Source organism: Nerophis ophidion, linkage group LG03 (assembly GCF_033978795.1).
Source record: "Nerophis ophidion isolate RoL-2023_Sa linkage group LG03, RoL_Noph_v1.0, whole genome shotgun sequence".
Classification (NCBI taxonomy): Eukaryota; Metazoa; Chordata; class Actinopteri; order Syngnathiformes; family Syngnathidae; genus Nerophis; species Nerophis ophidion.
In genome coordinates this window covers 52510575-52527853 of record NC_084613.1, presented here as the reverse complement: position 1 = coordinate 52527853, position 17279 = coordinate 52510575, and the positions used below count along the sequence as shown (strand labels likewise).

The 17279-nt window shown below is 38.5% G+C and overlaps 1 protein-coding gene across 3 annotated transcripts in view; it reads left to right on the top strand.

Moving 5' to 3' along the window:
* kiz (kizuna centrosomal protein) overlaps positions 1-15539 on the top strand; it is a 50288-nt gene extending 34749 nt beyond the window's left edge. For all 3 annotated transcript variants that reach the window (XM_061895567.1, XM_061895566.1, XM_061895565.1), the window contains 2 exons: positions 5822-5868; positions 15226-15539. In XM_061895567.1, coding sequence (XP_061751551.1) covers positions 5822-5868; positions 15226-15332 — 154 coding nt within the window. In that variant the 3' untranslated portion in view covers positions 15333-15539. The remainder of the gene's footprint in view (positions 1-5821; positions 5869-15225) is intronic.
* Positions 15540-17279: the final 1740 nt, after the last annotated feature.

The following is a 17279-nucleotide window of genomic DNA, read 5'->3' as shown; positions in this document are numbered from 1 at the left end:
CAATTAGTGTTGTACATCTCTGCCTTGGACAACAGTATGTGCTCCAGCATTTGACCTCAAACCACTCAAAGTGTAAAAATCAGAAACGCTCTCGTTTCCTGGTGGGTCAGTAATGTTGATCTCTGATGGTTCACTAGAAGGAGGGGAGAACAGGTTTAACCAAAACAAAAGAAAGTTGTGGTCTGCAGATATAGAGAGAGAGGTATAGAGGGAGAGCAAGACCCATGCATAGTCAAAGAAGAAGGGCAACATTATGCACAGTACAATAGGCATCATTTAAGGTAATAACACAAAAATACAAACTAACATTTTATTTTAACTGAAAAAAAATACTAAGAATAATATATTTAACCCCTGGTCAGCACTGTTTTGTCTCACAAAAAACAACCTTTGGACTTCCACTAGTGGAGTTCACAGTTTTACAGTGGATGAAAGCAATAAATTATGTTTGTTTCTAAGCGCTCTTTTTGCTCTAATTAAAAAAAAAAAAAATGTAATACTTTGAATTGATTGAAAGCCCAAAACTCCAAATACTATCATCAACCACATCTTTGGGTACACCACCACAATTTAACAAGATCATATACTTTTAAAAATAGGTATAAGAATCATATTCTCACAAACATCGTATAGTTCAGTTATAAATTTGACTAATTGTTTGTCTTTGTTTTATTATTAATCCTGACAAAAGTAGTATGATTTGTAAAAACATATTATTCTACAGTTTTGTATTGATTGTTTTTGAACAATGCAAGTGCATATTGATGTGTCTTGTGAGTATTATAGCTTGTGGTACAGTTTTGAATCTGTATTATGTAGTGGTGTCATCCACTGAATAAAAGCATCTTATTATTAAGTTAACTTAGACTAGCAATGATATCCCTACTAGACTACAGTCATTCAGGGTGGGGGACGATATGATGTGATCACTGCTGCTTTTTCTTCAGTTGCAGTTCTGCCTTGTTGCCAGGAGAGAGCGCTGAAATGTTAGAGTGTGCCCACTCACATTTGTCTCTCAATGTTTGCCCCCAATGAGGGCAACATCCTGCTACCATTTAGGCCTGCTGGAGTACATTGAAGCATAGCCTAAACAATGTTTGTGCGGGGGTCACAGCTGGGATGGGAGTAGGAGTTGATGGGAATGATGAGGTGATGGGTCTACCTTTACCTTTAGACAAGCGCTGTGCAAAAGTGCTGTTGAGCTATTAACATTTGTGTGTGGGTGGCAGGAGCTTAAAAAAGCCGAGTAAACAAAAGCATTTTCCTGCTTTTCAGTCTCAACAAACCAGTGTTAAATGCTTTCTAAGTATTATTTCTGCCTTATACCTCACATCCCAGTTAATGTAGGATTGATTATAAGATAACCAATGCCATAAGAATACTAACCTAGATATTGTGGTCCTGTGGATTTTTTTGTTTTAAGCAGTATCTACACATACAGTGCCATTGTACGCTTTTTTAAAATTTTAGCTGACATGAGTACGGTGCCCAGATAAATGAGAAGCTGGCATCAGAAACCAAGCCATTGAAATTATGCTACAACATTAGGTACACCTCCAATTCCGCAATTTTTGAAATGCTATATTATACTATTACCACACATGTAGTTAAATAATATTTCAGTGCTACAAAACTGCAAATTACAATCATTGAATTAAATACCATCTTGCTGACATTGTCAAAAAAATTGCATGTGATGGACGAATTCATCTTGCATTATGCAAGTGGACCTAATGGTGTGGCAGTGAAGGTTTTTGTAGACTAATTGACATTCTCAATTTTAAGTCTGGCAAATGTATGTTGGCTCTCTGATATCTAAACACCACCAATATGCAATGAAGAGTCTTCAAGAATTATCTCGGATTTTATGGTTCCATATGTGTAGACACCCCCTGAGATTATTCAGTATCGAGACAACCTTTATGTTGTTAGTACATCAATGCACAGTAGGGGTATAAAATAACCAGACAAGACAAAAAAATACTGTTAAATGTATCTCCATCAAATGAAATTATAAGCGGAGGAAGATGGATGGATGGATGGATGGATGGAAATTATAGGTCATATAGGTCTCCGCTATTCATAATACAAACAGTAAAACTGTTAAACATGAGATAAACAACGCTATGAAACAATTGCAAAGGCCAGGGGAAGAGAACGTGCAACTGTCAGGGGAAAAAAGAGCTGTACAATAGCTGTAATTTACATAGTTTTTCACATTAGATTCACCTCGGTCTACTGGAGCTGGCAAAACAGTGGCCAGCCCAGTCTGACGTATTCAGATCATTGCCTCAATTAAGAGAAACTCTCCAGAAGAAGAACTGGCATAAATGTTTACGAAAAACGAAAAATTAGATTGCAGGTGTCACATCCCATGTGAGCTCTATATGGTAATAGCCCTGTCTTGAAATCAGCTCCATCCCTATCTGAAGTGGAACAGCTGATAGAATATTCCTATCCTTGGGGGCAGGGGGGAGATTATCACTGTATTTTTGCTGCAACATGGTATTGGTCTTATCAGTGGCCTTCCACTTGTAAAAAAATGTGAATGTTCCTGTACTTCTTTTACAGTTGTATTTCCATTGTTATTCCCTTTAATGAATGTGGATGAAAAGCTCTGCTTCTCTTTTTATGTATTCAGCTTCACCATTAGTATCCGCATAACAAAGGTTTATACAGTACATGACTGCCGAGAAAATGTCTCAACTGCCTATCAATCAATCAAAATGTATCTTATAGCCCTTAATCACAAGTGTTTTTAAGAGCTTCACGAACTCACTATGACATCACCTAATCTAAACCCGCAGTCAGGCAAGGAAAACCCAAAAAACTCCAGATGGGGAAAAAGAAGAAACCTTGAGAAGGGACCACAGATGTTGGGACGACCCTTCCAGGGGGATTGGCTGCAATGGATGTCAAAATGGGTATAAATATTGAATTGTTAAATAATAAATAATGTGGGACTCAAGTCCATCGAGAAGCCAACAGATAATAATAGATCTTGCGGGATCAGTCTATGCCAAACAATTTATTCTGCTGTTGCTATTGATCATTGTTTTGAGTTTCCGCTCAACTACGGTGCTGACAATCAAGTGCCTGATTGTAGTACCTTGATGATAGGTGATATATCCTTTACTGAAAAAATCCTGTTTTTCACAGTCTGGGACAAGCTCCATTCACCAAGGTGACATTGCTATCACCCACATAGAGTGATGTTTATAAAATAATTTGGGAATACAAAGAATAGCATGGCATGCCGGCAGGCCTGACATCAACCCAACTAAGCATTAGTGGGATCAACATAGGCATGGTGTTTGGGTTGATCATCGTTGAGGAGTGTTTAATTTTCCTGAGGAAACTCTCCTGAAGGAATTAATAAAATACTATCTATCTATTTATCTACCCACAGCAGTTTGTGACTAGCATGCCAATACATCTTGATTTGTCATTACTAGAGATATTATCAGTCAATAAATGCTGTAAAATGTAATATCGGAAATTATCGGTATCTGTTTCAAAAAGTAAAATGAATTAACTTTTAAAACGCCACTGTACGGAGCGGTACACAGACGTAGGAGCAGTTGTGTCTCCCAGTCAGCAGCCCCTCCCTTCTCCCCTCTTCCACACACAACACAGGAGTTGCAACACGACTGCAGCATGAGAGATTTACTGGCGACGCTTGATGCCCTCATCAAACCGCCGTCAGCGGAGCATAACAACAACAAGAGTGTGTTGTTGGCGGTGCTTTAGCCATGGCTAACAAGCGAGCTCGCTCGGTGACTGACTAACGACTATTATTTCAAAGTGTGTCTGACAGATAAAAAAACTGTCAATTTGCAATGACTGCAAAAAGTTGGTTATGCGAGGAGAAACCAAGACGTCTTCCTTTTAATATGAGCAATTTGATCTCCCACCTCTTCAAAAATCATAAGGAGATACACGATGAATACAAGCAGAAGATGGATGAAAAGCAAACACCGAAAAAAAGTGGTACCACACAGTTGTCGCTTAAAGACTCCGCCGAGAAAAAAACAAAATCCAACAAAAACCACCCCAAGGCGGAATCCCACGTTGTGGTCAGGGACAACGCACGCAGTATGTCAAAAGTTATGGTGGAGTTTGGTGTAGCTAGTCTACCCTGCATGGCGCACACTTTGCAGCTTGCAGTGAACGGAGGTGCCCTGTCTCAACGCAGAATTTCAGTAGCTCTGACGGACTGCTAAGCCACTTCAAGCACTCACCACTAGCTTGCAGCACATTTTTGTTACTCATACAGATACGTTAGAGCAGGGCAGATTGAGCCCAGTTTATAATTCCTTGTTATACAGTATGCCAGGCAGTCTTGCAGTAAAGGAGGGCTATGTTATTGTGTACTTTATTCCAAGCTTCTGTTTTGAGGCATGTTAAAAGAAAAAAGGCACTTTGTGACTTCAATTATAAATATGGCGGTGCATTGTTGGCACTTTTTTCAATAACCTTGTTACATTGTTTAATACATCCAGCAGGGCATCACAACAGAATTAGACATAATAATGTGTTAATGCCACGACTGTATATATCGGTATCTGTTGATATCGAAATCGGTAATTAAGAGTTTGACAATATCAGAATATCGGATATCGGCAAAAAAGCCATTATCGGACATCTCTATTCATTACTTCATCAACCAATCCATTAAAGAACATGTCAATCAAGATACAATTGCAACAGCAGAATAACGTGTTTTTGCATAAGTAGTGATATTTTGCTTGTACACAACAAATGTAACCCACGTTACTTACAAATGAGACATTTTTAAAAAAAGAACAAATGGGCAGTAATAATGTATTTGCTAGAAGGTTTGCTAAAAAAAGAGAAACGCTTAGCCAAACTCACATTTCCGAAATGTTAATTTTATTGTTTAATTGTGAACCATTTTTCAACTTTGAAAGCTGATGTTTAGCTCCGGTTCAACAAAACATTTCAACAGAATGGAATAAATGCCTTTAATGTAGTGAAACAGTATTCTGAAATTAATGTAAATGTTTCCTCATGCACTGACTATATGGTGCTCTGTCAATGACACCAAGCAATATGCTTGGTTTAAAAATGGCTGTTGTATCTTTTTCAATCCTGAGTGGTGCAAAGCAGCCATGTATCGTTTGGACAACAGCAATTGGAATGTAGCCAGAGTATTTTTTTTAATCCTTTTTGTTACTGTGCAAAGATTTGACTGAGGCAGGGATGAGAAGATGAGAGTGATTGAGAGGATAACAATCAAAAGGGCCATGGGTATGAATTGATGCAGATGGAGGCTGGTTGAAACTCCACATCTTTGTTTTTCCCTCCCTTTTCCTCCTTCTGTGTACGGGAACAACACAATGTAGATGTGGAAGATGCATACGTACAAGCCATATTGATATGTTTTTTTAACCTCGGAGATGATGAGGTTCGATTGTGGGCTTGTGAATGGGCTCTGTGAAGATGTAAATAAAAGGAGGCCTTTAAAAAGTGGAACCACTGGCCTTATTGCATATGCATTGAATTAGATCAATGCCGTTTCGGAGGTCATACATTTACATAGCGATATCAGCAAAGCTATGGGACCTTGGCAACCCCCAGGTTTGGACTGTTTTTCAATGAGGGCCCTGTGGATGTCCATTGCTGAAACTACAACAGGAGTCAAGTAAGCTGTCTATGACAGCAAATTCTCTATGGGCTTTTCAGAAAAGAACAAATGAGCAATGTTTGGGTTACGACTTTTCAACTGTCACACTTTGCAATTTCAGAAGTAGTTACTATATTTTATAGCAAAACCTGATAAATGTTTTTGTGCTTATAGGAAGGACAAGGTGAACCCAAAGATTTATTCTGCTCTGCAGTCAAGTGGTAAGTAGTGTACACCAAATCACACTGTAGGTGGAAGTAGACAACTACCATTACTGTGGTGTCATCTCACTTGAAAACTTTTATGGAATGCATAATGCATGTAAAACGGATCATACTTTTCAAAGTGCACTTGCCAAGTGCTTGGCGTAAAATGTGTTCATTATAGATAATGAAAATATACGGTATAAAAGTGTGTATACAAATTACTTATGAACAAGTTTAGATTATTAAATCATTATCAAGCAGGCAAGACAAAACATATTATATTTTTAATTCCAGAATGTGTGGAAAACATAACCAATGAATAAAAAAACACTGCTTCACTTTCTGTGTGTGCGTTACACTTTGACATTGCTCTGCTGTAACGGCGGCGGCACTTGAAAGTGAAACACAACGTCAGAGTTGTTTGTATTGTTTGTAAAGACACCGTGTCAAAGGAGGTTAATAGCGTAGGACAGATGAAAACAAAGAGGTTTAATATTTTGAATGATAGAATTTGAAGCTTCGCATAAACTCAAATAATTTAAATTAAAACATCCTCTCAAAGGAGCTACCTATGCCTTTTGAGAAAACCAAAAATCGACCTTGAAGCTAATCCTTTTTTACCCAAAACAGGGTTGTACAGTATGTTGGTTTGCAAGCTTATAATCCTTTTATCAGATGGTCTAATTTTCGGCAATCTTATCCCCTACTAAATTGCTGCTGAAAAGAAAGAACATATTGGACTATTTCTTATCAGCTTCTGGAGCTTTGCTGACTTAACATTTTATATTTACATTTAGTTTATTCAAAATAGATTATACATAATAATGAGCATTTGACATGTAAATATGTGAGATTATAGCCAATGAATGATTTCCATCTCTAGTCCCCTGGCAAGTTGATTTTAAAATTAAGACAAACACATTAAAAACATAGTACACAGAATCATAATATTTTATGTAAAATTACTCAATTTAGGTGCCATATGTGCTGCTGTAGACACTCACTGTCACAAATGTATATCTTCATTTAATTGTTATTATATTATTATGATTATCACCGTTATTGTGATATTAGTCTGCTGCGTGTTGGCCCCATTTTAGCACGTCAACCTCTCTGTTTGAACACCTCTTTGAGGAGTATGCGTGTTCTCCCCGTGCGTGGGTTTTCCAGGTTCTCCGGTTTATTCCCACATTTTAAAAACATGCATGTTAGATTTACTGGAGACGCTTAATTGTTTATGCGAGTGAATGATTGTGAATTTCTGTTAGTCTTTATGTGCCCTATGATTGACTGGTGACTAGTCCAGGGTGTTTATTGCCTTTCACCTACGGTCAGCTGGGGTAGCCTCCAGTTCACCTATTACTAGGTTTGTATATTGTTAGGATTTTATTGATATCAATACCGATACCAATATCAATATTCCTTATCAATACCGGTATTTATCGGTACTCTTATCGGTAATGTATATAATTGTTGTAAATAAAGATGTTGAAAAAAGTATTATTTACAACCATTTTTAGTAGCAAAATTATTTTTACACCACCACATCATATAACATCTGATAGCAGGGAAGTATTTTATCAACACTTTTTTTCAAAGTCTAAAACAAGTAAACTTTGTTTGCAGTGCAAGTAACGAAGCAGTTTGTAATCACATCATAAACGACCACACAGCTCCATAACTTGTTTTTGCATTAATTACAATTACACTCAGCTGGAAATATGATTTATGTATGCCATTCATATGCAGAGCACAGACCTTTTACACGATCTGTCATATAAAATATATAATACAAATCAATACAATCAATTAACATGCTAGATAGCATGTTAGGTAGGTGTGCATTTTGTAACAATAAGAATTGTTATATCTGTTTATGTTGCATACAGACCTACTCAGTGGCCTAGTGATTAGAGTGTCCGCCCTAGGATCGGTAGGTTGTGCGTTCAAACCGGCTGAGTCATACCAAAGACTATACAAATAGGACCCATTGGGTTGGAATTGGGGGTTAAACCACCAAAAATGATTCCCGGGCGCGGCCACCGCTTTTTCCCACTGTTCACCTCACTTCCCTCGGGGTGATCAAAGGCAAAAGGTCAAATGCAGAGAATAATTTCGCCATACCTTGTGTGTGTGTGACAATCCAGGGTACTTTAACTTTATTTAAGTAATGGACCGGAGGCCATATTAAGCGTCGACATCTGCCGATGTATGCATCTGTGCCTTGTGTACTTTATAAATAAAAAGACCCAGTGAGCAAGGGTAATGTTCGATCGTTCAGTCTGTAGAGTCAAGAGACGTAATTAAACTGAAACACATTTAAGCAAGATGCGTTTTGATGCCACACAAATGTGGTGCGATGGAGGAATGTCAGACGGTGAATTTAGCTTCAAAGCTACTTAATAAATTTAATCTCTTGAATTTGTCACTTTTTTAAATTAATTCATATTATTCTGTGGATTATTGGAATTCTAGAATGATGGTTGATGAAGCGTGCTAGCGGTGGTCGTGAGTAAAGCGCGTTCACTTCAAACTGACTAACACTTCTGATGAAGAATTATTGTTTTGTTACAAACATTGTGTGTGGTATTGCTTCCTAATTTCTGATTATTCCAAGGTGATTATCAGACCCTATCCTACCTGTGTGTTTTTTTATGCGTAACAGCGGCAGCTAAAGAGAATGTGATAGCATGTCATAATTATGACGGTCTCATGGATACAAAAAATACAGACAGCTGTATAATTTTTCCAGAATCTTAACGGTCCTTCTGGACCGACCAAAATAGGAACTGGTACCAAAATAATATAGGTACTCTGTATACATCACTACCCATTACCCAATGTCCTCAAAACCCGTTTTTTTCTCAGCAAGTTACTGAAGAAGGACGACTGGTCGGTAAAGTTGGGATAGCAGCAACTAAAGTTGTTGAAAAATGTGCCATTCGAGTGATATGCTGGGATGGTTATACTATCAAACAAGACTGGGCAGCAGCGGCACCTTAGACACTGCTGGTTTGCAGCACAGCAGAGCGACAGACTGCCTGGACAGCTGTGGCTGATTTAGGCATGCGAAGTAAGCCAAGCCGTGGGTAAAGAAGTCAAATTTGGCGGAAAGGTGTTGAAGCTGAACCGCTGCTAATGGTTTCCAATGATTATAGTAATTTCATTCTCTTGCTAGAAGTTGAAGCTAGTATGTAAGACCAGATGTTTTGGAACGACTCTTAATTCCTGTGGCATTCAATACGTCATCTAGCAAATTTTTTGGTCGCAACTTAAAGCAAAACAAAAAGCAAAGGTATTGCTAATATCTTAAAATACTTGCAAGTTGAGGTTTTTGTATTTTTATTTAGATTATACTGGTGGCGGCAGAACGGTGTGACAGGGGTTAGTGCATGTGCCTCACATTACGAAGGTCCTGAGTTGTCCTGGGTTCAATTCTGGGCTCGGGATCTTTCTGTGTGGAGTTTGCATGTTCTCCCCGTGACTGCGTGGGTTCCCTGCGGGTACTCCGGCTTCCTACCAAGGCCAAAAACATGCACCTGGGGATAGGTTGATTGGCAACACTAAATTGGCCCTAGTGTGTGACAGTGAGTGTGAATGTTGTCTGTCTATCTGTGTTGGCCCTGCAATGAGGTGGCGACTTGTCCAGGGTGTAACCGGCCTTCCGCCCAAATGTAGCTGAGATAAGCTACAGCGACCCCGAATGGGACAAGCGGTAGAAAATGGATGGATGGTGGCGCCAGCCCAGTGAAACAGGGGTTAGTGCATGTGCCTCACAATACAAAGGTCCTGAGTTGTCCTGGGTTCAATCCCGGGCTTGGGATCTTTCTATGTGGAGTTTACATGTTCTTCCCGTGACTGCGTGGGTTCTCTCCTGGTACTCCGGCTTCCTCTCACCGCCAAAAACATGCACTTGGGGATACAGTTGTGATCAAAATTATTCAACCCCCACACAATTTTGGTGTTTTAGCAAGTTGGACATTTATTCCGTATTTTGTTTATAGTCATATCAAATAAAGATGTGTCAAATAGACAAATGCAACTTAAATTGTAACACTGTATTTTACAAAATACCAAAAGAGGACATTTTTCTTAATATCTCATTGACAAAATTATTCAACCCCCTAGTTGCATGCATCTTTAGTACTTAGTAGAACACCCTTTGGCAGTAATTACATCCTTCAAACGTGATACATAACCGCACACAAGCTTCTTGCAACGATCTACAGGTATTTTATCCCATTCCTCTTGGGCAAAGGCCTCCAGTTCATTCATATTCTTGGGCTTGCGTGCTGCAACTGCCTTCTTCAAGTCCCACCACAGGTTTTCTATAGGATTTAGGTCTGGCGACTGTAAAGTTCACTCCAGAGTCTTCCAGCCCTTCTTCTGCAACCACTCTGATGTTGATTTGGCGGTGCGCTTGGGATCGTTGTCCTGTTGGAAGGTCCAACGTCTCCCAAGCCTCAACTTCGTCACTGACTTCATGACATTTGCAGCTAATATATCCTGGTAGGAAATAGAATTCATAATGCCTTGAACGCGCTGGATATTCCCTGTACCTGAGGCAGAGAAACAGCCCCAGAGCATGATTGACCCTCCACCATGCTTAACAGTAGGCAAGGTGTTCTTCTCTTTGTAAGCTTCAATTTTCTCCTCCAGACATAACGTTGATTCTTAGGCCCAAAGAGTTCCAGTTTTGTCTCATCACTCCATAGAACAGTTTCCCAAAACCTTTGGGGTTTGTCCAGATGATTTTTGGCATACTGGAATCTATTTTTCTTGTGCCAGGTAGTCAGAAGTGGGGTGCGCCTGGGAGTTCTGGCATGGAGGCCTTCATCTCGTAGTGCGCGCCTTATTGTCTGGGACGAAACGTGCGTTACCCCTCTGCAATGTCCTGTTGTAGTTCCTCAGCTGTTACACGGGGGGTTTTCACCACTGTTCGCTTCAAATACCGGACAGTAGTTGCACACAGCGTCCTCTTTCTACCACGCCCAGGTATTGTTTCCACTGTGCCTTTAGCTTTAAACTTGCGAATTATGCTACCAACTGTGTCTCTTGGAATGTGTAATGTCTTTGCTATTTTCTTATATCCATATCCTTTCTTATGAAGAGAAATTACCTCCTCTCTTGACTTCTATGACCACTCCTTGGACTTCACCATGTTGCAAATACACCATTGACCATCTACAAGAAGCTGAGCATCACAGTCTTTTTCAATCAGTTTAATTGTTGCTCGTTATGGTTCTAATCAAATCTACAGGTGTTTTCAACACCTAATTGAAAATAACTTATTCAAATTCTGTTCTTAAGAGTTATGATCTTCAAGGGGTTGAATAATTTTGTCAATGAGATATTAAGAGAAATGACACTGTTTGGTATGTTACAAAATATAATGTTGTAATTCAAGTTGCATTTGTCTATTTGACGCATCTTTATTTGATTTGACTATAAACAAAATACGGAATAAATGTCCAATTTGCTAAAACACCAAAATGTGTGGGGGTTGAATAATTTTAATCAGAACTGTAGGTTGATTGTCAACATTAAATTGGCCCTAGTGTGTAAATGTGAGTGTGAATGTTGTATGTCTATCTGTGTTGGCCCTGCGATGAGGTGGCGACTTGTCCAGGGTGTACGCCGCTCTCCGCCCAAATGTAGCTGAGATAGGCTCCAGCGACCCTGAACGGGAAAAGCGGTAAAAGATGGATGGATGGATGGATGTATCAATATACTGGTGGCACTTGAGTTTTGTTCCTACGACGCGTTGTAAGTAAAAGTTCAGTGTAAGTCATAACTAATTTGAGAATTTCTGCAGAAATTGATAATACATTGTAAAGAATTTTGTATTGTAGAAAGACAGCCGCAAATGTCTTCAGCAATTATACGTGCTTTAAAACATTTACCTGGTAACCACTTACCTTTTTATTGTACAGTTTTGTCTTTTGTACAATAAATGAAAGGTTAGAACAACACATTTAAAGTTGAAAAAACTAAATCATTGAGTTATTACCCAAATTGTATTATAAACTTGTGACTAAATTAGCCCTAGTGTGTGAATTTGGGTGTGAATGTTGTCTGTCTATCTGTGTTGGCTCTGCGATGAAGGACAAGCGGTAGGAAATGGATGGACTCTGCAACAAGGCACATATTGGTTGAAAAGTGTTAATTTTGAAAGCTGTTTTGATTTTTATTGTTTCTATTAGTCTTTTGACGAAAATGTATTTTAGTTTTAGTCATCTAAATGATTTATTTTTAGACTAGTTTTAGTCGAAAAGATTCCTCAACATTTTAGTTGACTAAAATTACAGTAAATGTTATCAACTAAAAGTATAGTGGACAACGCATATTTGAAGTTGTCTTGAAATGACGTTTATTAATTATTATTGCAGAGCATCTCTAAAACTAAATTAACAAGACCTGTACTTAGGAATATTTCAATAGGTACATTTCACACTTAACCTTATTGTATGTTGTGGTCTTAGCGGAAATGTGGATTATTTTTCAAATGTTGAATAATACATGACTAAAAAAGTGACATGAAGAAACAAACTAGTTTTATTCTAGATTGGTGGGGAAGCTCACCTATTTGACAACAAAAGTAGTGATAGAGTAAGCAGTCTTGCTCCTTCTCTACTGTCTTTTATAGTAATAATAATTCAGAACAGTATGAATCATTTGGAAATCATGGTAATTCAGAACAGTATGAATCATTTGGAAATCATAGTTAAGGCATACTTAGTGTTCCTGATGATTGGCCTTCAAAGATGCTTCAAGTTGGTTGTATTTTTGGTTGTACTTTATATTATTGAAGCAACAGGGTTTACAACATGTATTGTTGTCTACCTTGCAAAGGTAAAACGTGTACATATGTCTTCTCTATCATCCAGGGGTAGAATACATATTGTAACGATGTTTGTAACAATACAGAATAGGGATGTAACGATATAAACATTTCATATTACAGTTATTGTGACCAAAATTATCACGGTTATCATTGTTATTGTGGAATGTGTTTAAAAAGTGTTTTAAACATAAGTAAAATAAATAGACACATTGTTAGAAAAAACACTATTTTGCATTTATTTTCTGTTATTTTTTACTGAAATGTTTTAGTCTTAGTGTTTTATCAGTTTTAATAGCTAATATTTTATTCTTGTACTGTAAACATTAGATTTTACAGTATCGCCTTGAGATTTATTTAAATGAAAAGTCCGTAACAAATAAAATATTTTCTGATTATGTATCATTTCCGGCAGTCTGACCTACTCTGTTCAGCGGTACGTGATCGAACCATAAAAACACCTTGTCTCTTTTCCTATGAGGAAAGATCGATCATAGTAATTCTGTGCTAAGAGAGCACAGCTTGTAGGTTCAATGTGCACAACTGAATAGCTTAATTGCTCACACAGTAATGTATTTATAGAAATGTAGATTGGGGGATGCTGTTTTTAACGCGGAAAAATGTATGTCTGTTGTTTTCATGTTAGCAAAAAGCTAGCGAGCTGGCACCAGTAAATCTGCCATGGCCCGTGAGCTGTGTTAGTAATAATGGCGTTATTGTTTTCAGTATTATGTAATCCAATTAATTACTGGTGCCATCGTTGCAACGTTGTTGCTGTTACTGAGAATGTGAAGTGGCGCATTACTACAGTTTGGTTGAAGAAGCGCAACGTGTCTGTTTTCTGCACACAATGTCTGCATGCAGAGAGTAAAGGTAGAGGTGATAAAATGATCGGCAGTTGCGGAGAAATCCACTGAAAAAAGGACACAATACACTAGCATCATCTTGCCTCATTTCTGTCCCTTCGCTGTCAGTGTCAGGCTATGTGAGCCCGCACGCACATGACCCCTGCCCCAGCCCTCAGTAAACCAGTGTTGGCGAAAATGTTGACATACGCAAAATGTAGTCATATTTACTTTAAGCTTGTCTATGGGTGTGAAATATTTATAATATATCCAATCACATCTCTTTGATAGCATTAAATATGAGAGAGGGTTGGGACTGGGCACGGATGTTTTTCCTTCCTTGTTTAAATAAGTTGAAATTCTCTCCAGCTGCGCCAAAACAAAAATGTGTCGATTTGTTCCACGCCAGATTATATAGGTTTTCTATTTTTTCATAATCATAATTAACTAAAGAGAGGCACATTTACAAATAAATCAATGATGATGACATTTCAAATCAAATAAAGTATAATTATTGCAATACCAGCACTGTATTTACTTGGTATCGGTTTGATTAAAACATTCTTAGTATCGCCCACCTCTAGTTAATATCTTTGTAAAGTAAATTCCAGGGCTCCTCTGATCAGATGATGTGACTAGTAAATGTATATTAAGGTATAGTCTACCACAGTGGTTGTCAAATGAGGGTACACGTACCCCTGGGGGTACTTGAAGGTATGCCAAGGGGTACGTGAGATGTTTTTAAAATATTCTAAAAATAGCAACAATTCAAAAATCCTTTATGAATATATTTATTGAATAATACTTTGACAAAATATGAATGTAAGTTCATAAACTGTGAAAAGAAATACAACAATGCAATATTCAATGTTGACATCTAGATGTTTTGTGGACATGTTCCATAAATATTGATGTTAAAGATTTATTTTTTTGTGAAGAAATGTTTAGAATTAAGTTGATGAATCCAGATGGATCTCTATTACAATCCCCAAAGAGGGCACTTTAAGTTGATGATTACTTCTATGTGAAGAAATCTTTATTTATAATTGAATCACGTGTTCTACAAGTTTTTTGTTATTTTTATATATTTTTGTCCAAATAGTTCAAGAAAGACCACTACAAATGAGCAATATTTTGCACTGCTATACAATTTAATAAATCAGAAACTAATGACATGGTACTGTATTTTATTTCTTTATCTCTTTTTTCAACCAAAAATGCTTTGCTCTGATTAGGGGGTACTTGAATTAAAAAAAAATTTCACAGGGGGTACATCACTGAAAAAAGGTTGAGAACCACTAGCCTACCATTTAGACCAAAATATTAGACGGTGTGCTTTACTTTGAAAAAAGTAATAAATCAAAGGTTGGTTGTCTTCTTTTTGTCAAAAAGAGATTTACACATGCAAACTGAGACAAATTACTTTACCCCAAGCTCGTTATGGCATTTATTCCCAACACACACACACACACGCACAGGAGAGATACAGCCAGAACACAGAGACGCTCAAATGTTGGGCATATTGATAGATGTATCAATTTATGTTGTACAACAGTATACATTGAATTAAATATTTTTCTGTTGTATCATAAGGTTTACTTTGGCTTGAACACATTCGCATTTTAGAATGCTTAAATTGTTGGATTCAGCTCCATTGTAACTTGTTTTTTTTACTGTCTTGTGTAGCATTCTGGGGAGAGTCAGATGACAACAACTCAGACATCGAAGCAGCTTTGCGACCTCAACCTTTCAACAGGAATGACAGCGACGACACAGACGACTTCTATGGCTGATAGGTTGAGATATGTTTTTGACAATAACTGTGTTGATATCAAAGCACCCATTCACAGAGCTTGACTAACATATAGTACTTTACATCTCGACCGCTTTATTAGTGGTCAGCATTGTAAACTCAGTACAGGTGTCGTAAAAACAAATAAAGTTGACGACTCTTACATTGGGTAAAGTATGTGAAGTGTTGCCCAACACTCTGATGTCAACCCTGCTTCAGTCTCTTTATCTGAACAACTCTCCCAGCTCATAATAGCAGCTCGAAATAGATTAAACAGATCTTTTAAAGCGATTTGTTTGCACTAGGCTGGAAATCATGCATTTTAAATGCCGCAAGCATCTCCGAGTGCTCTGCCTCCATCATGCTCGAGTGTAGTGATGTGAGTCACCTCTAAAATGACAAAGCACAATGGCCACTCTGCACGCTGCCTCACAACCTGTGAACCTCCTGAAGAGGCCCATCCCGCTGCGCCCCTTCCCCCCACGGAGCAAAGTGTCACCACAAGCAAACTCAACTTGTCAAGAACAAATGAACCCTATTTGAGCGGACAGCTGCTTTTAATTTTGTAAATTAACATAAGAAGATTTCTCATTTGAATTGCTCTCAAACATCGTAAATACCTTTTGATTGTATTTCTCTCTTTGCCCCACTTTACACAGGCAACGTTTTGGACTGTGGAATCTGCTTTATTTGTTTTGTATTGTTTCCAGACTCAAAATATTAACAAACTGTTTTTCCGATTTCGTCCATTATTGGAAAATGGACAAAACAGACAACGGACACATTTGCTCACTATTTGTTTTGGTTAATGAATTTTCCTTTCATGAATGGAAATTCCATTCATCAATTTTCTACCGCTTGTTCCTCTCAGGGTCGCAGGGGTGGCTGAAGCTTATCCCAGCTGCACTCGGGCGGAAAGCAGGGTACACCCTGAACAAGTGTCCACCTCATCGCAGGGCCGACACGGATAGACATCATTCACGCACTAGGGCCAATTTAGTGTTGCCAATCAACCTATCCCCAGGTGCATGTCTTTGGAGGTGGAGTACCCAGAGGGATCCCACGTAGTGCCAGTCACAGGGAGAACATGCAAACTCTCCTAAGAAAGACACCGAGCCTGGGAATCAAATTCAGGACCTTCTTATTGTGAGGCAAACGTTCTTACCGCTATTTCCCCGGGCTGATGAATGTGAATTGAAAATCTAAAAAAACGATTGGTTCATTTGAATTTCATTTTGGGCCAGGGTGTACCCGGTCTTCCGCCCATATGGTCACCAGCACACTCATGACCCCAAGAGGGACAAGCGGTAGAAAATGGATAAAGACAAATTTAGTTGATTAAAAAAAGTGTTCTTTTTCAGTGTCGAACATCAATTAGTAGATCGGAAAAAATGTTTGATTTTTGTTTTGTATATTATTCATTTATCCCATTCATTTTCTACTGCGGTGCCTATCTCAGCTACAAGCGGGCGGAAGGCGGGGTACACCCTGGATAAATCGCCACCTAATCGCAGGGCCAACACAGACAGACAGACAACATTCACACTCACATTCACACACTAGGGCCAATTTAGTGTTGCCAATCAACCTATCCCCAGGTGCATGTCTTTGGAAGTGAGAGGAAGCCGGAATACACGGAGGGAACCCACGCAGTGGAGGACATGCAAGCACCACACAGAAAGATCCCGAGCCCGGGATTGAACCCAGGACTACTCAGGACCTTTGTATTGTAAGGCAGATGCACTAACCCCTCTTCCAACGTGCTGCCCCGTATTTTTTTAACAAAAGTGAAAATCATTAGTCAGCAGAAATGAATAAATGAACCAAAATAGATGTTTTGCCATATCCTGACACCCGAACCGGAAGATGCTAATTAAAGAGAAGTCCGCAGACTGGCCCGTGGGAAACATTTAGTGTGATGTTCTATCCTGCGTCAGAAAGACTAGAT